The sequence below is a fragment of the Cornus florida genome, unplaced genomic scaffold, assembly GCF_030987335.1.
Source record: "Cornus florida cultivar Cherokee Brave unplaced genomic scaffold, ASM3098733v1 CherokeeBrave_3.0.0_Hap2_Chr09, whole genome shotgun sequence".
NCBI classification, from domain to species: Eukaryota; Viridiplantae; Streptophyta; class Magnoliopsida; order Cornales; family Cornaceae; genus Cornus; species Cornus florida.
In genome coordinates, this window is record NW_026775579.1 from 15,044,131 (window position 1) to 15,071,736 (window position 27,606).

Consider the following 27,606-nt stretch of genomic DNA (forward strand, 5'->3'; position numbering starts at 1 on the left):
AAGATAATATTTAAGAACTTTCATCATAACATTCCATCAAAGTGTAAATCTTTATGAAGAAAAAAATTGTGCTGAGGGTGCTCTCACAGATTCCCGCCCTCATCCATTGGATCAAGGAACTGATGAGGTCAGCTTCTCAGTCCAACAAATAAGAGTACTCTCACCTACGAAAGTAATAATAAAAAAAAAAACTATGATGAGACTGCTCTCGCAAGTCACATCCTAAGCTTACGCTTTCATTCATTGGATCAAGTGACTGATGGGTCAACCTCTCGATCCAACAATGAGGGTGCGAGCTCACAATGAGAACGCCATCATAAAAAAATTACTTTAAAAAAAAAAAAAAAAAGAAGTGGCCTTAGCATAAGGAACAATGTAAGTAATTCAGCACTACGCATAGCACTTACGTACGTAGAGTCCGTAAATGAATGTCTTGGTCATATACATCAATGCTTTTGCAAAAGCTGCGTGCCATGGCTGCCTGAAACAAAAGGTTTAGTCAGTGCTACAGGGAAGCTATGACTGAGATTAAAGGGATAGACTTCAGGCAACCAACAACCAAAAATTGTGTCTTCATACGAAAGTGATCGGTATTGAGACATCAAAAGGAAGAGAGCTATCCTTCTTCTGAAATATGCTTAGATGGAGTGGTAAATCTGTAATTTTTTTCGCTAGTTGATACTCACACACTCCCTTCCACGAAAATTGTTTACCCACAAACTCGAACTTGAGACCTAATGCTTCATGAGGCACCAGAGCCCAAATTCTCACCCACTAGACCAACCCAATGGGGTTGGTCAATCTGTAATTTCCCACACCCCACAAGTACCATATTTTTGCAGTAACAGAAGTACAACTTGCAATTGTAAGAAAAGGTAAATTAACAAGTATAGTTCGCAATGCACGAATCTCTGTACGCAAACAGAACTTATGCTGCTTGGAAACATTTGTGCTTGATGTGTAATTCACGAAGAATCATCTTTTGTTTCTTTGCTAAAATATATTGAAAAAGATGCCCGCAAATATCAAGGTTTTCTCATATTACCATTCCCATCAAAATAACTATGAAATCATCCATTTTTTCATGCTTTCCATGAGATCTAGATCAAGCCAGAATTAATATGATTTCCCTGATCCTCCTTTTGAAAGGAATACCATAGAGTCTTTTTCCTCCTGATACTTCACTATAAGTGAGAGTTATTCGTATTTGGGTTATGGATTTAGGGTTTAATTATAAATTTACAAGTGGACTGGTCGATTTTTAATATACTTTGTGCTCAATGTCTAAATACTTTGGGAAAGCTTTGGAATGACAAGAAAACACATGTACAAAATGAAAATTAAAGACAAAAAATCCGTGGGTGCAGCTGCCCTCACTAAACCCTTCTTGGCTCCATCTCTGACTAGACCAAAAATATGAGTTTAAAAAAAAAAAAAAAAAAATATAACAATTGATCTTACACTAGCTTGAATTGACAATATTAATGAAATTGCATGTTGATTAAATGAATAAAATTGCTTCAGAGTAGTTCACTACCCTGCTCCAGTTAATTCCTGAGAATCATAATCATAAAGTTGCTGGAGTTATAGATCTAGTTTCTTTGTGGTGAAGTATCAATTATTGAGACCAGTTAGATTCATATTTAAGATCCAAGATTATATATTGATAATGTCGAATACGATACTCAATAATCAACAAACTGAACATGTTTCCAAATATTGTGGGTAGTTGTTTAGGTTTTCATTTAGATATGTATTGATTCTTCCCATACAAGAATAGTCCTAACATGATGGTAAGTGAAAGCAATTCCCCAATTCCTGATAATCATACACTATAATTTCCCTCAAAGGAGAAGCAGATAACATTGAAACACATACAGACCTCTAAAATAGGGATTACAAACCAGATTAAATACCTTCAAAAATTTGTAAATCAGTTCAAAGGAAAAGAAGCAATGTACCATGGACCATTGAATTGGACTGAAGGAAAGACCTGACCAACCACCCTCTCCAACACCATAATCCTGAGGCAGGACTGAAAAAGTAAGCCTATCAACATCTGAAATCAGAAAAACACATTAATGTCACTTCCACATTCGAGAAAACCCAGATCCAAACATTACTCAAAAGACCCTACTTTATTTTATTATGTTGGGCATGTCTGTGCTAGAAGACTACTAAGGTACATGATTTTAGCTGTTACATTGTTAATTGATCTTGAACAAGATAAAATATGTTGTTCAAGCCTAATTTATTACACATCAAGTTTAACCATTTTACTGAAGAGAGAGGTAAGCTAAAGGGGTTTAATTTTCATGCTTCTGTGTCTTTGTAAAATTAAAAATGTTGTTGATGTTTGACTTTAAGTTTAAGATATGATCAAATCAAGAGTAAGTGATAAAGAAGAAAAAAGCGAGTGAGAGAAAAGAGAGAGAGAGAGAGAGAGAGATGGGGAAAGAGAGAGAATGAAAAAAATTTCGTCCTTCCACCACATTCTATTTATAATAAAAAGTTTCAAAAATTACACATAAGCCCCAACATTATATAAGTAATAACAAATAAGCCCCTGACAACACTCCCCCTCAAGCTGGTGCAAAGATATCTATCATACCTAACTTGACTAACATATTTTGCAAGCAAGTCTTGCTCACACCCTTAGTCAAAACATCGGCAACCTGATCATGTGTGTTGATGTATGGAGTACAAATCAGCCCAAGATGAAGCTTTTCCTTGATGAAGTGTCGATCGACTTCAATGTGCTTTGTCCTGTCATGTTGAACGGGATTGTGTGCAATGCTAATAGTAGCCTTGTTGTCACAATACAACTTCATTGACTCACGAACAGGATAACCCAACTCACCCAACATCATACGTAGCCATAACAACTCACAAACTCCATGTACCATGGATCTTAACTCAACCCATGCACTAGATCTAGCTACCACAGACTGTTTCTTGCTTCGCCATGAAACAAGATTACATCCAACAAATGTGCAATAAATTGACTAATCACAATAACAGCGTAGATAATATCCGGGCGCGCGAGAGATAAGTAAATCAGTCTCCCAACCAATTGCTAAAATCTTCCCACATCATCTAATGGGTCTCCATCTACATCATTAAGCCTATGGTTCTGCTCGGGAATATCAATAGGTCTAGCTCCAAGCCTGCCTGTTTCAGCCAACAAATCTAAAACATACTTCCATTGAGAAATCAACACCCCTTTCTTCGATCTGCACACCTCGATGCCAAGAAAGTATCTCAATGATTCGAGGTCTTTAACCTCGAACTCTGTCCCCAAGAATGACTTCATTTAACGAATCTCTTCTAGATCATTTCCAGTGATAACAATATCATCAACATATATAACAAGAGCAGTGGTGCAGCCCTGGTGCTTCTTGATGAAGAGAGTATGATCTACCTGACTTTGTGTGTACCCTACTCCTTTCACATCAGTGTTGAACCTCTCAAACCAAGCACGTGGCGACTGTTTTAACCCATACAAGGCTTTATTTAGCTTGCACACTAAATCCTGACCATTGGCAAGCTTAAACCCTGGTGGCATAGTCATATACACCTCTTCCTCCAAGTAACCATGAAGGAAAGCATTCTTTACATCCAGCTGATGTAAGGGCCAATTCAAATTAGCTGCCAGAGAAAGAAGAACACGTATAGAGTTCATCTTGGTAACTGGAGCAAATTTTTCCAGATAATCAATTCCATAGGTCTGAGTGAAGTCCTTTGCAACTAACCGAGCTTTATATCTCTCAATTGTTCTGTCTGCATGATACTTTATTGTGTAGACCCATTTACAGCCTACCGGTTTCTTACCCCTAGGTAATGGAACAATATCCTAAGTACCATTCTTCTCAAGGGCCTTCATTTCTTCAAGCATGGCTTTCTTCCATGGAGTTTGACTGAGAGCATCTAAAACACTAGAAGGAACAGATACAGAGGAGGTACACGAAGTGAAGCACAATATGTTGAAGATAAGGCATCCTAGGATAGAAACTGAGATATGGGATGTTATGGACAACTACGAACACCCTTACGATAGGCAATAGGGACATCAAGATCAACAGGAATGTTATTGGGAAAAGAATCAAGAGTATCAATGTCAACTAAGAAATTACCTGGATCGAGGGAGACTTCTTGGTCATGGGTGAGTCAACAACTTGTTTTGCCTTCCTAGTGTAGACAATTAGTTGCTTTCCCTACTGCAAATCATTAGTGTTAGGAGGACTAGACATAGGCACCTCAATAAGCTCCCCTTGAATGGGAACAGGTAAAAGAAAGGGGCATTCCCTCTTAATGGACAACGGATTCTCTACCTATATAGTAGTCTCCCCCTGTAGAGAATCCCGAGCAGTGGAGAAAAAATAAAAGGAACAAACTCAGAATGTAACATCCATAAAGGCAAAGTGACGATGAGTGGTAGGGTTATAACACCGATACCCTTTCTGGGTGGCGGAGTATCCAAGGAAGACACATCGGATTGCCTTAAGGTCCATTTTGTCCTTGTGATGATGAATGTTAACATAACAAACACAACCAACCACTTTCGGAGGGACAATAAACAAGGTACTGTCATGGCGTAAGACAAAGAAGGAGGATTGATAGTCAAGAACCTTAGAAGGCATACGATTGATAAGGTATGTAGTTGTTAAGGTTGAATCAGCCCAAAACTTTTAGGCACTCCCATCCCAATTAGAAGAGAACAGGCCACCTCCATAATATGACGGTGTTTTCTTTCAGCTAAACCGTTCTGTTGTGGTGTATCGACACAAGATGTTTGATGGACAATCCCGTTATAAGCAAATACTGAGGCAAGACCACCATACATAAACTCTCCTCCATTATCAGATCTAAGGATTTCGAGGGGACAACCAAACTGAGTATATACCATCCTATGAAGGGTTTTAAAAATGGAATAAACTTCATCTTTTCATAAGATAAAGCCAAGTATATTGCCCAAAGTCATCAACAAACACAACAAAGTAACGAAAACCAAGTAACAAAGTAGTAGATTCAGGACCCCACACAGCAGAATGAACAAGCTACAAAGGAGCTGTACTTTTATTAATACTAGTAGGATAAGAAATGTAATGACCCGGTCTTTTTCCTCCTTTTTCCTTTTTCGGTGATTTTCTTTTTTTCGTCTTTTTCCTATTTTGTCTTTTCCCTATTTCGTCTTTTTCCCGTTTATCATTTTCCTTGCATAACCTCACTTGTTGTATTCGGATTTGATTCCGGTTTTGCATGCATTCATGATATTTGATTTCCATGACATTTGTATTTTTACTTTTGTAGAAAATACATTCTAGTTGCTTATTTTTTCATAAAAGGGTATGAATGCATACTTTATTGTAATTAATCTTTATTCTTGGGGTTTTTGTGTAATTATGTAAAATAATTATTTTTCGTCTTAGGTACCTTTTTGCAATTTAATTTGTAAGATATTTTGAAAAATGACCTTTTTGCAATTTTTGGAAAATGTGACAAGTGTCACATTCTCTTGGTGCCACTTGTTGGCAATGGGGTGGAGTGACTTGGAAACATAATCTATTGACATTTGAAGGGTGGAGATTCACCCACTTGTTGGCCTAGGATTGGTGCACTTGTTGGCTTAGATGGTTGACAAGTGTAAGTTTAAGATTAAGCCTAGGAATGAGCCATTAATTTGTGACAAGTTTAGGTTCACCATTTAGTCTTGCATTGTGTGTGTGAGAGAGGTAGTGTAAGAACACATAGTGAGTGGAGGATTTCTAGACCTTCCACTCACCATTTTACACTTTATCTTTTTCATTTCATTTGCTCTCCAAGAGCCCTAACCTAGCCACCATTGGAGAAAAGCTTGGTTAATAGCTTTCTTCTTCATTTTGGTCTCCTTCCACTCACCTTAGACTTACAACCTTGGGAGACAAGTTTCCTCTCACTCTCCTCTTCATTAACCCTAAACTTGTTTTCCATTTTGAGCTTGGTTGCTTGGATTATAGAGATTCAATTCTCTATTGAGGTAGGGGTGGTAGTATGTTTATAATCTAAGTGTTTTATAATCCTTTGGGGTTTAATATATATTGTGTACATGCTTTTAGAATTGTGGTACTGCATACTATAGGAAATCCTTATGATTGACTTGGGGTTTATTGATTTTAAGCACGTATGTTGTGTATGTATCTTGTGTAGGATTACTAATGTCGTATAAAACTCTTATTAATTTGAATTACTATACTATTGTGATGATAACTCTACATTCTAGTTGATTACTATTGGTAATTGTAATTATTTTATAAGCTTAACACTATAATGTTGTAATCTACTATATGAAGGTTATTGTTGAGGCATGATTTAAATGGATAAGTTAGTGGTATTATATTGCACATTGTATCATATTAAGAACTTGTCATTTATTATGCCATTCTAGACTTGGAAACCTAAGACATGATTTGTGTGGTTTCAAAATACTTGTGCATGGAAGGTGATATATATACCTTAATATTATGTATGAGTTTTGAACTTGATATATTTTGGATTCTCTTAGGACATTGTTACAAGTGACATGGCTAGAGTTTGGCTCTAATACGGGAGGTATGAGTTCTCCCCAATTAAGATAGTGCACACTAGGGTGGTCTTCCCAACGGGTTAATGCCCGGAATAACCATTGAGGTCTCGGCAGAATTCCGAGCTTAGATGTCCAAGGATTCCACTTTTGATTTTGCATTCAATTCCAAGTTGACAATCAATGTTTAAATTGTAACTTGTAATTTTTGTTTCATGCGATTTGGTGTTGTTAAGTACATCTATATTGGTATTGTGTTGCTAAGAAATGTTTAAGTTAGCTTAAGATGATCCCTTAGAACACCTTGAACATAGACGTTAAGTGGAATGCTCCCTTGTATTCGTCTATATTGATCTTGCAATGATATTGAAACTTTAGGATATACGCATATGCTTCTTCCTACGAATAACTTGATTACTCACCCTAGTGGTTTGGGTTGTTTTACAGGTAAGGAGACTATGTTCTTGGATGCACATCATCCTTAGAAGCTTATGAGAAATTTGAAGCATTTTTGTATATTAACATGCAAGTGTTTAGCATGCTTTACTTTTGGCGTCATATTTTGTATACCATGGGTGTATGGTATTTTAAAAGCTAATGTAGCTATCTTGATATGTAATGATACACAAGTACCTACTTTTGACATTATAAGTATGTATGTAATGAGGCTAAGGGCCAAGCATGTGTACTTTAGCACTTGTGTTCATTTGGTACTAAATTTTGCTACAAACATGCATCATGACCAACTTTGGGGATTTGACATGTGAAATCTTCGTAATTGACATGTATAGGACTATGAGTTGTTATAATACATTCATTTATTCATTTAAAGGTTGTTGACATGCTCACATACTCAAATCACATTGAAACTCAGTTTTAAACTTTCATTTTTGAACCAATTCATGAAAGGATTTGAAGCATGGGTTAAACCTTAACATATTGGGCATATAGCAGGTCTTACAGTAGGTTTTCGGGGTGTTTCGGTCGACCGATGGCTTTTGGAAGCTTCATTGTACAGTAAATCATCAATTACAGTTGGCTTTTTCACTGTTCAGGACCATTTCGGTCGACCGATGGCCCAAGTCGGTCTACCAAACCAACCTCTCCTTAAAAACACAATTTCAGCAAAGTTTCTGTGAGGTTCGGTCGACCGAAATAGCCCTCATGCACCTACCTTCCAGGTTATGTTTCAGCAATGAAGTTTTAACTTCAAAAGGTCATAACTCCTTCATTTCTAATCCAAATGGGGTGATTCTTGAGCCTAAACTCAAGGATTTTGAGTCAGCTTTCTAATGGTACCTATGCCATTCTCAGATTCCAATCACAGTAAGAGTTATTCATGTTTTAGTAAGGTAGGGTCAGTTTTTGCTTAAACCGAGGAAGGGCGTTTTTGTGGGATTCTTGTCCAATGTTCTTGGAACCCCTTGGAATGTTGTGAAATGATTAGATTAGGTTGTATTCACCTTGTTTGACTTGTTTAAAGTCAATTTTCTCCTTTTATTTGTAAAATTAACCATTTTGCCCTTAATTGACGGATTTAGCCCGTTTTAACTCTAGTTTCCTCTTTCGCTCTCCTTAGGTTCCGTGACATCATGGAATGTCACATTGGTGCCTTAGAGATGATTTATATCTCAAAGAACTATGGTTTTATCTTTTGCTTCCGCATTTTGGACCCGCTACCGGGCTAACTTTCGGGTCATCACTGACGCACCGGGTTGAAAAACTTGGGCCGTCACACGAAGCACAACATTGTTCGGCAAGAACGCCTATTTCACAATTTAACTCAAAAGATTCAACAGAAGCAAACTAGGAAGCACATGCTTCAAAACAGGAAGAGGTAAATGACCTAGTCTATTATGTCATCGCATTAACAGATCTTTATTGACATTACTATTCCTAACACTAGATTGATTTGCAACATAATAAGAAGTTGGCCTCGCGTTCAGTAAATACAAGCCATTGTCCTCACGTCCACTTCTAATCGTCTTCCCCGTGTCCAAGTCCTAAAACGCACAGTGAGATGGAAAAAAGGTTACACTACAATTCAAGCCTTTTGTAATGTAACTGACAGAAAGGAGGTTATTGGTAAACTTTGGGACATGACGAACAGAAGTTAAGGTAAGATTAGGAGAGGCAGAAACAGTGCCCTTCCCCGCAACGGAGGTGAAGGTGCCATCAGTCAGTCTAACCTTATCCTTACCAAAATATAAATTGTACGAAGAAAAATCAAATGCCATACCAGTCATGTGATCAATGGCTCCTGAATCAATGATCCAGGGTGGCCCACCAAATAATGTGGAAACCTAATGTGCCAAATGAGAGCTACTTGTCTGAGCGAAGTTAGAGGAGGAAATGAAGGAATGTTGTGCTAGTAGATGTCGGAGAGCATTAAGTTCAGCCCCGGACAAAGAACTCGGTGGCCCTAAAGAGGCACGACCAGTAGAAGCAGTCTCACGCTCTGCAATATGTGTCGTGAATAACCCCCTAAATGGACCAGTCCTTAGCCTAGCACTTGCAAGAGCAGGAGCTGGAGTAGGGCGACAATGTACGCCCACAGTGATCACACCTCAACTTGCTCGTCATCCTGCTTCCCTCCTTTTGGAGGATTGGGCTTGTTCCATTGTTGTGTGGCAAGAGCAGACCTCTCAGACAATGATACTTCTAACTCAGGCTTAGTGTATACAGGTGCAGACATAGCCTTCATTTTACTCTCCTCAGCCTGGATATACGAAAACACATCTCTAACAGAAGTATGGGATGGATACCTGCCTAACACTTGTACCCTGTCATGCTCGTATCTCAGATGCAGACTACCCAAGAACTCATAGATTCGATTCCTTTCTATTATAGCATGAAATGCTTTAACATTAGTTGCACACACAGGTATGTAGTCTTGGTAGTGATCTAACTCTTCCCATTTACCACGTAGAGTGTGGTAATATGTAGCAAGAGTTTGGTCTCCTGCTTGAATCTTGAAATCTGTTGTTGGAGTTCATACAGTTTTGCAAAATTACCCATCGAGGAATACATCTCTTCCATAGCCGTCCATAGCTCTTTAACTATCTTCACAAACAGAAACCCCTTGCTAATCTGTGACCACATTGACTGCAACAACCACGTCATAACCAGTGCATTATTTGCACTCGACTCTTTGAATTCAGGATCACTCTTGGAGGGATACGTGACAGTCCCTTCGATATGGTCGATCATCCTACGACCAGAGATATGCATACGAGCAGATTGAGCCCACTCCATATAGTTTGTCTCATCCAGCCTAACAGTCGTAATACAAATGCTTGGATGGTGATCACTACTACCTCCCAATGCTGGAGTCAGACTAGAAGAAGACCCAACTTCTTTTGAAGTCACCTCTGAGCCAGACATTTTATCAAACAGTTTCTAGATATACATTCCTCGGAAACAAAGGCAGCAACAAAATACTTAAAGAACCACCTCTCTAACACACAAACTTCAACTGGAAAGATTACCGTCTCCTGAGATGCATAAAAAAGTGACCACACAAACCCTAGAAAGCAACAAAGTAGACCATACGAGAATCGCAAACGACAAAGAAAGAGTTGTTGCAGAACCTTGTGAACACAAAAAAAAAAAAAAAAAAAAAAACCCACCAATCGAGGCTGTAATGGATAAAAACAGGTCCAAAAAAACCAATCAACCCGGGCAGGGGCGCGTTGCACCCTGCGACCCCCAGCCACTACTTCCTTGCAAACAAATCCCATCTTGGAATCTCTTCACCCACTAGGGTTTACACAAACTTGCCCTAGGGCTTCAACTGCACACCTAGATCTTTAAAAACCATGCTCTGATACCATGTTGACTTTAAGATATAATCAAATCAAGAGTAAGTGATAAAGAAGAAAAAGAGAAGAAAGCGAATGAGAGAAAGAGAGAGAGAGAGAGAGAGAGATGGGGAAAGAGAGAAAGAATGAAAAAATCTTTCATCTTCCACCACATTCTATTTATAATAACAAGTTTCAGAAATTACACATAAGCCCCAACATTATACAAGTAATAACAAATAAGCGTGACAACAATTAACAACCGTCTGCAATTCTACTCTAAACGCCCCCTCACGTATAGCCTTCTTTTTGGTCTGACATGTGTTTTCAAATTTTTTTCTTTCCAGGGTGACAGTGAGGTTTGAACTCAAGGCCTTTGGCTCTGATACCTGTTAACACCATTTTTGTGCACCCTTGTAGGTTCTTAAAATCAAAAGAAATCAAGCTTCATGTGAGCCACCGTGTTGGATAAAACTCACTTGATGAAATAGGTTTAATTTTACAAAAGAAGATGGGTCAACATGGGTAATTGGTATTGGACTTGGAAAGACATGTTATATTTACAAATGCCCAATATCTTGTTAATCATCGAAAGTATTTATTTAGGTGGGACATATCATCAGATTGGCAGACGTATCAAACTCTGCCATGGTCCACAGCTCTTTCTCTTGGAGCCAAGTGACTGAAATCTCCATAAATTCAGACCTCTTGGGTCCCTGGCCAAACACAACACACTACCATATATCTACTCCAAACTAGTGTAACTCTTAGCATAGCTTTGTTAACCTGGCCTAGCCTAGCCTAAGTTAAGTTTAGTCTAGCATAGTGATAGCTGGTTACTCAAACCCATCAATGCTTCTTCATTGAAGTCTCAAGACCTATTCTTGGTTCGATTCAATCATTAGCATCAACCCTTGCGATTGATGTATTTTGGTTTGTGTTCTTTCTTTGCATTTTTTAATCAATGTTGTTTTGAAACTCATTCAATGAAGTCCCTGAATAGGTACGTAATAAGTTGTTATGGTTTAAATAAATATATTTTTTTTTTATAAGTAAAGTTGTGTTAGAAAGCGTTCAAAAGGGGATTGCGTCCCAAGAGCTGTACAAAAACCGAAATAAAAAAAGGGAGTCCTACAATTTCTTCTAAAGATATACAATTTCTCCCCATAACCCAACTAAAAAGAGAACAAATAATAGAAAACTTCAACACCCCAATGGAGAATTCCTCCCATCAAAAATCTTCTATTTCGCTCTTTCCAAAGACTCCACCAAACACAAAGGGGGGTCACCCTCCAATAGTCACGAGCATGAGCCCCCACCCTTTATCCTTCCAAACGTACCCTTAAAGTCCAGGGCATAACCCATTGGACGCCAAATAGACCCAAAATAAGACTCCAGCAGTCATGAGCCACAGGACAATGCAAAAGAAGGTGATCCAAAGACTCTCCATCATTCTTACATAGACAACACCGGTTGACTATGATTTGTCTTCTTTTTCTCATATTGTCCAAGGTCAAGATCATGCCCCAAGCTGCAGTCCAAACAAAAAAGGCCACCCTAAGAGGAGCCTTCGAATGCCAAAAAACGGACCTGAAAAGTCCCCTGCGAAAAGGGCACTCAAGTTAAGGAATCCGAACCAATACCATCCACCTCATGCCTATACAAAAGGTCCAGCAAGCCAGTGACGTCATCCAACTCCCAATCCAGAAAGGATTGCCAGAACCGCACATCTTAAGGCAACCTATCGCTATCGAGTCAATAACAGTCAGCTACAAAAGCATGTCTATCAACATCAATCCTAAACAACCTTAGGAACAAACAAGACAATGGGCGATCCTCGCACCAAGTATCCCCCCAAAACCGGACATCCCTTCCTTCCCGAACTCTGAATCTAATATGCTTAGAGAACTCATCCCATCCCTTCCCAATGGATTTCCACACCCCCTCGCCGACAGCAGATCTGACTGGCCTAGAAGACCATCCCCCTCTCTCCTCCCCAAAACAACATGAAACAACCTTCCTCCATAACCTATGTCTTTCGCGGCCGAATCTCCATAACCACTTGCTTAGGAGCGCTCTGTTGAAAGGGGCGAATCTCCTAATCCCAAGATTGCCCAACTTAAAGCGCCTGCAGACCTTCTCCCACGAACAAGATGAAATATAAACTCATCCCCCCTCCGCCGAGAGGAAGTTCCGTTGAAACATCTCAAATCTTCCAACATTAGAGGAGGGGATCTAGAAAAGCGACAGAAAATAAGTTAGAAGACTGGACAAAGTACTCTTCACCAAAGTAACTTTCCCTCCCTTCGAAAGATATTGTTTTTTCCACCAAGCCGACCTTTCCTCGAAACGCTCTATCACCAGGTCCCAACCTCCCACCCTCCTTGACAAATCACCCAACGGCAAGGCCAAGTAAGAAATAGGGGAGGAGCTCGTCCCACACCCTAAAACCGCTGCAAGAAAAGCCACCTCCTGAAACTCTCCCACAAGAACAAGCACACTCTTGCCCACGATGACTTTCAAACCTGAAACTGCCTGAAAGCATACTAGGACACATCTCAAATATCTAAGTTAGGACACATCTGCCTCATAGAAAACCAAAGTGTCATCTGCAAAAAGCATGTAAGAGATCTCCATCTGCTGAACTGAATCTAGACTAATCCTAAAGCCCCTGATAAATCCAAAATCCACAGCCCTTCTCATCAACCTACTAAGAGCCTCCATAACAATAATGAATAAGAATGGGGATAGTGAGTCCCCTTGCCTCAAACCACAAGAACTGCCAAAAAAACCGAATGGAGACCCGTTCACCAACACAGAAAATCTGACAGAGGAAACGCAAGCGTCGATCCATCTCCTCTATCTCTCTCCGAAACCCATCCTCTCTAACAAATAAAACAAAAAATTCCAGTAAACATGATCATAGGCTTTCGCAATATCAATCTTACACAGAACTCCATGAACACTGCTACTGAGCCTATAATCCACACATTCATTGGCAATGAAGGCGGAATCTAGGATATGTCTGCGCAATGAACACATTTTGAGACTCGAAGATGACTCTGTCCACAACCTCCCTTAATCCTAACGCAAGGACTTTAACGACAAGCTTATTGATACACCCTATCAAACTTATTAGTCTAAAATCCTTAACATCAAAAGCACCACCCTTCTTAGGAATTAAAGCAATAAAAGATGCATCCAGCGACTTTTCGAACCTCTCATTGGAATGGAACTCATGAAAAGTGCCCATAACCTCCTGTCTAACCACCTCCCAGCTCTCCAATAAAAACGTCATTGTGAAATGATCCGGACCTGGAGATTTGCCACCATTACAACTCTTCAAAGCCTTCAAAACCTCCTCCTCTGTAAAAGGACTCTCTAACCCACCCCTATCCGCAGCTAATATAGAGTCAAAATGAAGGCCATCGAGCTATGGCCTCCAACGTAAAGGCTCAGAGTATAGCCTCTAGTAGTAAGAAACGATCCCCCTACGCACCTCCTTCTCCGTACTCAACACCGTTCCGTCCACACAAATCCGCACAATATGATTGCCCCTCCTATGGCCATTAGCAGTTCTATAAAAAACCTTTGTATTACGATCTCACTCTTTGAGCCACAAAGCCCGAGATTTCTGTCGCCACGAAATTTCTTCCATAACCACAATCTTACCAATCTCTACCTAACAAGTTGCTCTCCTATCACATTGAAACTAAACAATACCACCCACCCCTTCCAATCTATCAATCTCAGCAATGTCAGCGAGGGCCCTATTCTTCCTCCACTCTAGATTACCGAACACCTCCTTATTTCATCTTTTGAGTTTGTTCTTAAGGAGTCAAAGCTTTCCTAACAAAATAAAACTTGACGTTCCCACCACTATGTCCTCCTCCCACCAAGACCGCACTTTCCCCTGAAAATCAATCGCTCTAAGCCACATGTTCTCAAATCTAAATGGAGTACGAGGTCTCAATCCTCCACAATCCAAAACCAAAGGAATGTGGTCCAACGTCACCCTAGCAAAAATGGCCTGAACTGCGTCCGGAAACTTCTCCTCCCACTCCCCAGAAATCAAGAATCTATCCAGGTGGGGAAGAGTAGTCACCTCCCTATCACTAAACCTTGTAAAAGTAGCTCCCTCTAATGGAAGGTCAATAACTGATTTCCATTAATAAACTCCAAAAATTGCATCATAGCCGAAGTCCATTGACCACCTATAGATCTCTTTGACGGGGACCTAACCACATTGAAATCCTCGGCCACACACCATGGAAGAGACCACAACCCCTTCACCACACTAAGCTCTTCCTACAGCGCAAGCCTCTCACAATCATCCCCCAGTCCATACACGTCAGAAAAAGCCCAAGAGAAGCCATCCTCCTCCATCACAAAAGCACAAGAAAGCGAGAAACACCCCCTCCAAACATCCACCATTGCCATCCATCTCCTATCCCACATGAGAAGAATGACTCCAGAGGCCCCTAAAGAATCCAGAACCTCCCACTCAACGAACCTACTTCCCCAAAGGCTCTTAACCACTCTATCGGCCATTGCATCAATCTTCGTTTCTTGAAGGTACACCAAATGAACCCCCCATTTTCTCACTACTAACTTCACCACCTTCCTCTTGCCTGGGTCATTGAGACCACGAACATTCCAAGATAAAATTCGTAGCTTCATGAGGGAACATTAACACCCACCTCTCCTTTACCCCTCCCTTAGCACTGCCCCTTTCCTTCCCCGCCCCCCCCCCCCCCCCCCCCCCCCCCCCCTCCTCTCAAATCTTCCTTTCATAGTTCACGTCTGAACAAAGATTTCTCAGCTCCCTCTCCCCTCTCCAGGAAGGATGATTCTTTTTCCTTCTACTCCCCCTTCTAGAGATCTTTTTCATCTCCCTTTCTCTCCCTCCATCGTACAATGAAGAATCGATAAGGCCTAGTCATATTGCCCTTGCAAGATACACCCAACAGTTTGCTAGTAGCCCCGATATTTGCCATGACCCAATCCTTGCCAATATCACCACAATCCTGCCTTACAATATCACTATCCATAACCTCTGATCTCACAACTGCTAGTGGATCAACCATCACCAGATTAGGATGACCCTCCTCCGCCCACAAGATCATGTCAAGAGACCTGCCCTACTCAGGCCTGCTCTCATCAACATCACCTCCCTCGGGCTCCTCCACCTCATCAACACAGACATCCAGTTAACTACACTGTCCACCCCACCTTCCCGTACATCTAGGTAAGGATCCGGATCATTAGTGAGCACTTCATCAGACAAAAACATGTGCTTCTACAATTCCTGGACCAACAAAGTAGCTGATTCTTCACTAAGGGTAATACGGATGTCCTTGCCAACACAAACTGTCATCTTTTCTGGCAAAAAAACCGTCTGAGGTGTCTCCAGAACATCACCTTTGGGCAAACACAGACTTATCCCTTCCTCTCTACCTAGATGAGGCTCGGCCTGCCCACCCAAATCATCCCCAGACGTACCATACTGAATGGAAGAGGAGAAATCAGAGCAAAACTCATCATGCCCTACACAGTTCCGATCAATACCCCCATCAACAAGCTAACTGACCGTCCCATCCCTTTCTGACAGCCCAAAAGCCCCATACCTAGAAAAAACTGTATCAATCATCTCATCTACGGAGTCCACCTCAACCACTGGCGATAACATCTGAGACATCAACGACTTCCCATCAAAATCCTCCCCCACCTTCAACATCCCACAAGGAGTACAAGAAGAAAGAGCAAAAAGAGAGCTCTGAGAAAAAGGAGGGTACATACCAGGTTCAGAATGAATAACCTTGCAGGCAACCCATTTTTGCTTATCTTTTCTAGTCCATCTTTTACTAGACTGATGCGATTTAATCGAAAATTGACAATCTTCCTTGATGGATGAACAACTAACATCCTTGACATCACACAAAGAACCCGACTGAAGCGGTCCAAATCTGTTACCAGATAGCAAGTTCTGACAGCTCTCACCATGCGGAAACTTCTTCAAGATCAAACCAGCGCCCTTCTTGTTCACACTCACCTTTGCCCAATGCTCCTTCTCCGATCGCGACCAATACCTCAAGTCCGACTTCAGCTGCTCCGAATCATGGATATGGCCTTGAGGAACCTTACTGGGCACCTTAACAGAAGTTGGGTTGGGCTGCAATCCATTGATAGAAATAGATAAGCACTTGTTTAGACCCCAACTCACCACCCTATCCTTTATGTGTTTGTGTTTGGACTTAGCATGTGCAGGCCCAGGATAAGAGGTTGGCCCAAATAACTGGCCTATCACACCCGACCTAACTTTCTTAAACTCTGTCAACCCACAAACCAATCTACACAGGCCCACGCTGTCTTGGCCCAAGCCCATAAGATGCAAGACTCAAATATCCCCTACTCTCACGTGCCTCTTCACGTGTAGAAGCAGCTGTCATCCACTTGCAACGGGAGGCAGCTATCCGCCAACCACGTGTCCCGCTAACGTCCCTCCTAATCCCACTCGCCTTTGGCGTGTTCAGCTTCACGCGTCCCAGTCCTTGAGTCCAATGGTCCTACAGATCCATCTTCTGAACCTCCGACACACTCCCAGACCCTGTCCCAGACCTGCAAGACAGTCGCTTCCTTCTTTCAGACACAACAGGTGGCCTCAAACCTTCACTTCCGGCGCAGGACTTGGAAACTGGCACAAGGGAAGGAGCGATTTCTTCTGTTAATGAAATTCTAAAGGCCAACCAACTGTCCTCCACGATGATGGACTCCGGGATCTCGCCGCCTTTAACCACAGTAATAACAATCCTCTCTGTATTGCTCAATTCATACGCCTCAACATCCCAAAATCCCCTATTGCAACAAATAGCTTCTGACAGCATAAATGCAGAGGAAGGCCGTACATGATGCCTCCGATGATTAGTCTTCTTTCTCAACCCAAAACACCCAACCCTGTAACAACATCGGCCGATGAATAGTTGTGCATCGCCCCATGTTTTCTTTCCCCTATCAAGAAACTTTTGTGCCTCCTTAATCGACAGGAATCGAAACAGCAGAAGACCATCAGCCAGAGAAGAAACCCTAACCCCACACGAGATCCTCCATGTCTTCGTAGCCCATTCTTCAATCTCCTCCAAAGACCCCACATCACTGTCAAATCTCCCAACAAGGCAAGACTAAAGCATTAATTCGTGAGTAAAAGTGTTATGATTGTCCACCCTAAACACATGCCCTCTGAATGAAGATACACACTCTACCTCTCCTTGTAGATCCAGATGAGGGAGGCTTGCAACCTCTAAAAACGATAGCTTCTGGCCATCAAGGGCTCTCATTAAAGCAGCCAAATGAGAACAAGGAAACAATAAAAAACCACTAAAAGCAAAACACAAGAGAGGAAAGAGGAACGCCAAGAAAAGTAGCAGAGGAATTCACCGGAGTTTATTACTCCGATAACTGGTCGGAGTAGTGTACTCATGTTGCATCTCTGTTACGACAAACTCTCTCTCTCTTGTTAGGGGTTATATATTGAATAAATATGAAAATGAGCAAGGGCTATACTTTAAGTAGCCTTCCCAGTCAATCTATAGCCAGGGGGTACAACGACAACCTAGCCAGTTTATGACCACGCGATGGTCACAGGCAAACCCAAATAGGTATGCCATAAGTGACTATGGTTTAAATAAATATAATGGAATTCTGCCATATGGGAGTTAGAATTCAACCCTCATAAACAAAATTTGGATTTGAATCATCTTGGCCAATATGGTCAAAATCATTGTTAAGCCAACCAAAGAGAACTGCGTCAACCTATCATTCGAGCCAAACTTAGGGAACCTAGTCTACCTCAACCACAATCAGTCCCACCTCTTACCAATACTTAATAAATAAATAAATAAAATACCAACTCTTATTGTTAAAGGATTTAAATATTAAAGTTGCATCCACTCTTAACAGTTTAAACTTTTGGAGTAGATGGTTGCTAACAATTACTGTTGAAATATATAAATATTTATATATAATTGTGGAGCAAAATCTTTCACCAATCGCGGTACGTGCCTCCTTTGACTATTGTATACCTTCCATATTTTCTTATTTTTACCATGCCTATATATAGGCTCTTTGTACTGAAACAATATATATATATATCTGAATAATAGAAATGTAGTCCCTAGTGGCTCTTTGTCCACCAATGTAGGCCTTAGTGCCGAACCATGTATATGCCTGTATTCTCCATCTTTCTCTCTTCTCTTTTCATATTTGCATTTCTTATTTCCACATCCAAATTTTAACACTTACCAATCAAAAAGAGAGCCAAAGTGTTCAACAAACTAGGCATACTAGGCCATACCAATAGAGAGCTGCCTATATGGTAGCACAACCTCAAGTCAGCAATCAGGCAGACCCATCGCCTTCTGTCCCACAAGAAGTTGATGGAGACAGACGACAACAGCCATAGTCATCTCCAATTATTCAGCAAGATTGACGGAGCCAACAAGAAGCAGTGTCACCATTGGTTCAACATCAGGTCAATGGTCCGCCTCCTATTTGTCAACAAAATGATTGACAAATCCATGACTCAGAAGCTAAAAAAATGGAGAAATTTCAAGTCCATATGAGCAGCAGGTACCCCATAATCTACCTTTCCAAATGTCGATGGTAGAACTTGTTTGGGCCAGCATGTAGAATGGAAAGACTTGGCGAGTCTACCTCGGATATCTGGGGTTAAAGAGGGCATGTTGGTCAACCTCATCCAAGAGCTAGGCCTTAAGGGGACAGGTAGAGCTAAAGAGGTCGAGCTGAACAGATTCAATCTCGGTCACTTGAGCTCAACAGACTATGGGAGATCAAAGGTGGATGAAATCAGCCATGTATTGTCAGCTAACAGGAAGACTTACGCAGAAGTCACCCAAATTCAAACCTAAATGACTTTGGCCAGATGGATCTACTGTTGGAAAAACAGGTCTATGTGGAAGATTTAAAAATCATTTCCCATTAGTTGTAGTACATTAATGATGATATAACTAGGTATTAAAAATTCATACATTGTTCGAGATTCAAAGAGCCGCAACAAAATAAATCTTTAGGTGCCTTGAACCGAAAAACTTCAAATTGAAGCAGCAACTTCAAATGAATTCTGGTACTGTTCTGAAACTCTAAAAATTCTAGGTTTTGCACAGAATGTTGCCACGGAAGTTAGCTTTCCAACGCCTCTGACCACGTCGGATTCTGATTTCAGACGAAGGAGATATGGCCGTTTTATTGACTATATGTCGTGCTGAAAAAGCCCTATGGGAACCCTGTGGTAATCACCTTTCAAGCCTTTTTCAATAGAGTTTTAAAGCACAAGTGACCACCAGATTTTCACTCCTATAACTTCTGTGGTACCCACAAGTATGTGGAAGAGTGGGCTCAAAATTAGAGAGAATGAGACATAGGTTAGAGACAGAAAGTATGAGAACTTGTCTTGCAATCTTATGTTCCTGTACTAGGGAAGCAAACATATTTATAGGCAAGGCTTCCCAATCCTAGAAGGAAACTAGGACCAACCTTCCACCTTCCTTATCTCTCTCTACCACCTTCCTTCCTCATTCTTCTAAAATACTTGCTTACCAAGTTGGGCTAGGAGTGGAATCTAATGGGCCTATTTATTATTTGGCTTCTAATGGGCTTATTAAAGTACCAATCCAAAATCATGACTAAATTAATTAGCCCATTAATTACTTTTAATTCCACTAAATAAAAATGCTTGCACTCCAAATAATAAATTAATCACTTGTATTCACTTATGTAATCCCGTATGAAATGTTAAGACAGGTACAACTGATCAAAGAAAATATGCAGCACCTTTGTGCAATCAAATTTTCATTGAATGAGCTTTCAAAACAGCATTGATTACAAGATCCAAAGTGGAGAACAACAAACCAAAAGACATCAATCACGGGAGTTGGTGCTAATGATTGAACGGAACCAAGAACAAACCTTGATACTTCAATGAAGAAGAAATTTGCAAAGATATCCAGTTTGGTCGCAGTGTCAAAGGTAGAGTTCAACTGTGCTATGGCTGCTCTATGGCGTACCTCAAGCTACGATTCTTCCTCAGACGACTGAGTCCAACACAGTAGGAAGACAAAATTGAGTTCTGCCATTGACAAGTATGTTACTAAGAAATCAAAAGGTCTGACAGCTTTCGGTCGGTCTCGTCAACATGAGAGACAAAGTTACACGGCAATAATCTACCTATTAAACTGACGTGCCAGTGAGATCTGCCTGGCAGGCAGACCATAACTAGAGAAAACAAATCCCTCGGAGGGCAAAGGCCAATTTTGCATCACTCTGGATAATATACTAATGATTGGCCTATAACCGCTCCTACAACACTACAAGGTCACGAAAGAACAAACTGTGAGTAGAAATTCATGATGAGATGGGGAACTTCTTTCTCACGCCCTACAAGAATCGTCGAGACGCAAGAAAGGGGGGAGCATATTGTTAAAGAAGAAATACAATATAAAAGAAATATATAAAGAAGAAAAAGGAGAGAATTGTCTAAAGGCTTGAATGATATAAATCACTCATTCACGGCTCTAGTATTTATAGATAAAAAGAGCACATGCTCATATTAAAGAAATTAAATCAAATCTAAATCAAATCACAGCATATTCTATGCCATTATTCGTGGCTATCAAATCTTTGCTAATATAGTAAGTCATTCCATATATCGTGGCTATCATATCTGCTAACACTTCCCCTTAAGTTGGTGTGTGAATATTTGAGGGACCCAACTTGGACAATGCGTTCTCAAACATAATCTTGTTAACGCCCTTTGTAAGAATGCAAGCTGAGGAGTGCAAAATCAACAATGTCTTCTCAGACCATAAACAACCAACCATGTCTCCTCAGACCGTAAACAACCAACAATGTCTCCTCGGACCATTTCCCTTCATATACGTGTTTAAAATATGTACATAGAAGAATCAACAATGTCTCTTCAGACCATATAAAAAATAAAAAATAAAAAGAAGCGACCATGTCTCCTCAAACCATTTCTGAATGGATGGTGCCAAACTCGCAATGCCCTCATTGAGGTCGGACCACCCTGCCTACTCGACACCTCCCGAATGGGCAATGTCCCCTTAGACCATTCTTGAATGGGTGGTGTTAAACTTGCAATGCCCTCATTGTAGTCGGACCACCTTGGCTCTGATACCAAGAAGAAATACAATATAGAAGATAAAGAAAAAAAGGGTAAAGTAATCCCTTATTTCATTAATACTGGAAACCGAAGGGTACAAAGAATTTATAGGACAAAAATACAACTAACATATAATTAAATCTCCTTAATTCTAGCAGCTAATTATAGGAAAGAAGGTCAAATCTAATAACTGACAGATTTGAAAATTAAAAAAATCAAGTAACCAAATCTCCTACTTTCTTTATTCACAAATTCAACTTAACTAAAATAAAAATCTCTTCCCTAGAAAATAGGGATCTAAAACCGGAATTCAACACTCCCCCTCAAGCTGGTGAATAGGTGTCAATCATTCCCAGCTTGGTGATTAAATCATCAAAATTAGTTCTTAGAAGTGTTTTAGTAAGGATGTCTGCAATTTGACAGCATGTAGGAGTGTACCCCTTCTTTATTATTCCTTCCTTGATCGTCTCTTTAATGAAGTGGCGATCAATCTCCACGTGCTTGGTTTTGTCGTGGTTAATTGGGTTCTTAGGGCATCTCCAATAGACTCTTTGAATTTAGACTCTCCGAATTTGCCACATCAGCATTTTCCCATAGCCACGTCAGCATTTCCCATAGCCACGTCAGCGTTTTAGAATCTCCAAATTTTAGCTATCGGATGTACTCCAATGGTGCATTTTTGCTCTCCAAAAATATTAATATTTTAATATTATTAAAATTTAAAATAAAATTTAAAAATAGGTTTTTGTGCCAATATAGCCGTTAAGGCACTGTTTGGGTCAGCCAAACAGTGCCTAAAACGGTTATATGTCAATAAGAATATTTTAAAAACTAATGGAAAAAAAAAAAAACTTTTCTCTATTTTTTTTTAACTTTTTTTGCCCAAAAAAGCCTTTAAGGCACTGTTTGTGTCAACCAAACAGTGCCTTAACGACTCTTTGGTTCAATTATTTTAGGGAAAAAAAAAAAAAAAAAAAACAGATCAAAATCAGCCGAAAAACTGATTTTTTCCTCATTTTTTCAGCCTAACACGCCCTTAGAACAGTGTTATGGGCTAACTATCAGATTTGGGCTAGAATAAAAAATTTAAAGAAAATGAATGCGGGCCCGCATGGCGGGCCCGCATGGCAGGCCCGCAAATCGCCAACAGGGTCACGGAATACCGCAACCCATTCTGCTATCCAATGGGTGGGGCCCAATTTTTGGCTATCCCATTGGAGCGGTCCAATCTTCACACCAGGCCTTTCTTCGCCGAATTTTGGTCCATTGGACCTGCTCTTAGCAATACTTATTGCTACCAAATTGTCACAAAACATCTTCATTGTCTTCTAAGTTACAACTTTTAATTCTTCAAGTAATCTTTCCAACCACATTCCTTCGCATATACCATGAGCTATAGCCCTGAATTCGGCCTCAGCACTGCTTCTTGCAACTACAGATTGCTTTTTACTTCGCCATGTAACAAGATTTCCCTAAATATAAGTGCAATAACCAGAAGTTAGGGGTGACAAAGTTTGACACCACCAGCCAACACGACACGAGTTAAATGGGTTTGAGTTGACCTTAAACAGGTTCGAGTCGTAAAGGGGTCGACACGATTAACCTGTTTAGTTAATCGTGTCGTATTTGGGTTGAGGGGTTCAACCCGTTTAACTATATGTGTCATAAGCAAATTTCTATTTAAGTTCCAAAATAACTATCTAAACTTGTATCTTATAATTTATTCTTTTGTAGATTAGAAATTATTTAGTAATTTGGTTGGATTGAAACTTATATTTGTCTAGTATATAATGTTTGATCGAGTATTATTAATAATTAAAATAATAAAATATTTGATTTTCTTAAACAAATCATTAAACGGGTTACACGTGTAACCCGTTTAATAAACATGTCGGGTTAGTGTTGAGGGTTTTTGACAAGATTATTAAACGTATCCTGCTTGGGTTGAGCTGTTTAGTAGAATACCCTTACATCGACACGACACGATTACGACCCACGAACACGAATTGCCACCCCTACTAGAAGTAGACCATTGGTTGGTTAAAGAACCTGCCCAATCAGCATCTAAGAAAATCTCAACTGCCATGTTTGTTCCTTTTTAAAAGTATAAGCCTTTACCCGGTGTCATTTTTAGGTACCTAAGGATCCGATATACAGCATCGAGATGTTCATCAGTAAGATTATTCATGAATTGACTTACCACACTAACCGAGAAGCCAATGTCAAGTCTTGTATGAGAAAGATTTATGAGTTTCCCAACAAGTCTTTGATACCTTCCTTTGTTCACTGGAGAGCTTCTTTCTTTCATTCCCACTTTACAAGTTGAATCCATGGGAGTATCAGCAGGTTTTCATCCTGGCATTCCTGTTTCCTTTAGTAAGTCAAGAGTATACTTACGCTGAGAAACAGAAATACCCTTTCAGCCTTTCTGGTTCGAGCTACTTCCATGCCAAGGAAGTATTTGAGTGCTCCCAGGTCCTTTATTTTGAACTCCTTAGCAAGAATTGTCTTTAATTTGCTTATCTCCTCTTCATAATCTCCAGTTGGGATGATGTCATCCACATACACAATAAGAATGGCAGTTTTCCTTTGAGGTGAATGTTTGGTAAACAAGGTATAATCTGATTGCCCTTAAGAATATCCATGCCTTTTGATTGCCTTCGTGAATCTATCAAACCACACACAAGGAGACTGCTTGAGACCATATAATGACTTCCGCAGTTGACAGACTTTGTTGGCATTGTTCTTCGTTTCAAACCCCGGAGGAATTTCCATGGCATTGTTCTTCGTTTCAAACCCCGGAGGAATTTCCATGTAGACTTCATCTTCCAAGTTGCCATTGAGGAGGGCGTTTTTGACATCCAACTGCAGAAGGGGCCAATCTAAATTGGCAGCCAGTGACAATATTACTCAGACTGTACTAAGTATAGCTACAGGAGCAAACGTCTCCTGATAGTCAATCCCATATGTACGAGTGAACCCTTTAGCAACCAGCCTTACTTCATACCGATCTACACTTCCATCAGCCTTATATTTGACATTAAAGATCCATTTGCATCCCACAGGCTGTTTCCCTTTTGGTAAATCTGAGAGCTCCCAAGTACCATTCTTTTCCAGGGCACGAATTTCATCTCCAATAGCCGCTCTCCATTCTGGTTTTTTAATAGCTTCTTGGATACTCATTGGAATTTCTATATTGGAAAGATTAGTAAAAAATGAACGGTAACTTGGGGATAATCCTTCATAAGACACAAAATTAGAAATTAGGTGTTGAGTACATGATCTAACACCTTTTCTCAAGGCAATAGGAGTACAAGGAGAAGTAACAGGACAAGTATCATTAACTGTATTATCTGGAAGTGACTCAGGATTGTCTGAACTCGGGTTGGAATCCTGGTTCTGCTCAGGAAGTGTATAATGCTCCATCTCCTTTTGAATTTTCTGTCTCCTTGAATAAACATGTAACTCTTTATTATTTGCACACTGTGTGTCGGTTTGAGAGTTAAGTGTTTTGTGTGGGTTCATATTGGGTATTATGGGAATCTGTGATTTGAGTGGACTCTGGCTGGGTATTGTGTGAAGAAGGAATGGGTGAAATGGGCAATGTAACTGGTGAATTAGATCTGGAAATATCCTCGTGAAACCAAAACTAATATTCTTGTGTGTTTGAGTTCTCCCCCTGAATATGAGTTTTGGGGTAGAAAGGTTGATTTTCAAAAAAGGTTACATCCATAAAATGATAAAATTTCCTAGTGTTAGGAGAATAGCAGTTATAACCATTCTGATTGGGAGAATAACCTAGAAATACACACTTTATGGCCCTAGGATCAAGCTTGCTTCTGCGATGTTGGTGACCATGAACAAATGTTGAACAACCAAACACTTTCAATGGTAAGGAAGAAATGATTCTAGTTTGAGGATAGATTCAGGTGAGGGTTTGGCAAGGGGTTTGGAATTTTAGAACTCTAGATGGCATCCTATTGATGAGATAGGCAGCAGTAAGAACTGCTTCTCCCCAAAGATGTTTTGGAACACGAGTTGTGAACATGAGAAACCTGGCAACTTCTAGAAGGTGTCTATTTTTCTTTTAGCGACTCCATTTTGTTGTGGGTTGTCCACACAAGAACTTTGGTGAATAATGCCAATACTTATTAGGTAATCCCCGAGAATAGAATGAAAATATTCTCTACCATTGTCTATTTGAAAGACTTGGATTTTGGCTTGAAATTGTGTTTGGATCATGGTGTTGAAGTTTTTGAAGATTAGACCAACTTCTGATTTTTCTTTCATAAGAAATATCCAAGTAGTTCGAGTGTGGTCGTCAACAAAGAATACAAACCATCTAGCCCTTGAAACATTATTGACCACAGAAGGCCCCCAAATATCATTGTGAATGGTTGAAAATGGATGAGATGCTTTATAAGGTTGAGTTGGATAAACATTTCGAACATGTTTAGATAATTGACAAATCTCACACTGAAAATACTTTGAATTTTTATTAATGAATAATGAAGGAAATAGTTTTTCAAGATAAGAGAAACTAGGATGTCCTAATCGATAGTGCCATAACCGAATTGCACTATCATCACAAGAGCTAACACGTGAAAGAGAGGATACCCAATTTGCACTTTGAGTTTGTTCTTCAAAAGAGTCATCAATGCTAAGAAGGTAGAGTCCCGCACTCTCCTTAGCATTGCCAATCGTCCTCCCCCGAATCCAAGTCCTGAAATTCACAGTGCGTAGGGAAAAATTTAGTAATACAGTTAAGATCCCTGGTAATTTTACTAATGGACAGCAAGTTGCAAGTCAAATTTGGGACCAACAAAACGGATTTTAACATCAGATTCTTTGAAATAACAATAGAACCTGTACCAGCCACTGTGGATAAGGACCCATCAGCAATACGAACCTTATGGTACTCAGAACAAGGGCTGTAAGTGAGAAATAAAGAGGCATCTCCAGTCATATGGTCTGAATCACCTGAGTCCATTATCCAGGAACATGGTTTCTCATTTTTGACATTTAAAGCACTCAAAAAATTACCTTTCTGTGCTATAGACCCAGTTCCAATGTTAGAATTTGATTGAGATTGGCTGAATATCTTTTGAAGAAGGTCCATTTGCTCTTTGCTGAAAAGAGTAGTTTCTGCAGGTGATTGCTCGTCGGTAGTGGTTGTAAAGCCACGGCCTTCACGTTCAGGAGGTGGCTGCCATTTGTTCTTCGGTTTCCAATCAGCGGGCTTGCCATGTATCTTCCAGCAGGTATCTCTGGTGTGTCCTGTTTTATGACAGTGGTCACACCGTGGTCTGTTCTTGTTATTCTGGTTGTCATTACCAGTAGAGTTCACTCCACGAGAAACAATCGCTGAACTCTCAGTTGGGGCAACGATGTTTTGATTTCCCATCATCACTTTCTTACGGCTCTCTTCTCTTCAAACCTCAGAGAAGGCTTCACGGATGGATGGGAGAGGGTTCAGTCCGAGAATTCTTCCTCTCACTTCATCTAACTTTTTATTAAGACCTAACAAAAACTTGAAAATTCTTTCTTTCTCAACAATCTTCTTGTATTTGATGTTATCTCCAGGGCAGTCCCATTCTAGTGCTTCAAACATATCCAATTGTTGCCAATAACGAGTGAGAGTGTTGAAGTATTGAGTTGTCAACATTTCCCCTTGTCGAATATCATGAAGAAGACTCTTTATCTCAAAGAGTTCTGCAGTATTTTCATTGTCAGAGTAGGTCTCTCTTGCTGCATCCCATATTTCTTTTGTTGTCCCGTAGAATAAGAAATCCTCACCAATCTCATTTTTCATGGAATTGATTAACCATAACATCACCATATTGTTTTCAGATTTCCACACCTTGAACTTTGCATCTTCCTTTGGTGAAGCCTTTGCATCGCCTGTGAGATAATCGTCTTCCCCTTTTCCACAGATAAACATCATAATGGACTGAGACCATTGAAGATAGTTCTGTCCGTTCAGTTTATGCCCTGTAATGGGAACAATAGAGCTTTCTGATACACCACCTTCGTTGTTGGGAAGGACCATCTCT

General features: G+C 40.2%; 2 protein-coding genes across 5 annotated transcripts in view; both read right to left on the reverse strand.

Annotated features, from left to right (window-relative positions):
- Positions 1 to 27,606, reverse strand: part of LOC132273549 (uncharacterized) — a 43,309-nt gene that overhangs the window by 6,609 nt on the left and 9,094 nt on the right. For all 3 annotated transcript variants that reach the window (XR_009470139.1, XM_059774511.1, XM_059774510.1), the window contains 2 exons: positions 1,962 to 2,059; positions 408 to 481 (listed from right to left, as the gene is read on the reverse strand). Coding sequence is in view for 2 of the 3 variants with exons in the window: in XM_059774511.1 (XP_059630494.1) it covers positions 408 to 481; positions 1,962 to 2,059 (172 nt within the window). In the remaining variant the exon portion in view is untranslated. The remainder of the gene's footprint in view (positions 1 to 407; positions 482 to 1,961; positions 2,060 to 27,606) is intronic.
- On the reverse strand, positions 23,891 to 27,523 carry LOC132273551 (uncharacterized). 2 transcript variants are annotated; one of them, XM_059774512.1, is made up of 3 exons: positions 26,597 to 27,523; positions 26,171 to 26,276; positions 23,891 to 24,744 (listed from the first exon to the last, which is right to left on the reverse strand). In XM_059774512.1, the coding sequence occupies exons 1-3, from the start codon at positions 26,958 to 26,960 to the stop codon at positions 24,714 to 24,716; spliced, it is 501 nt and encodes a 166-aa protein (XP_059630495.1). In that variant the 5' UTR covers positions 26,961 to 27,523; the 3' UTR covers positions 23,891 to 24,713. The 2 variants fall into 2 exon arrangements, 1 of the variants encoding a protein (XP_059630495.1); XR_009470140.1 differs by lacking the exon at positions 23,891 to 24,744 and having other exon boundaries at positions 26,165 to 26,276.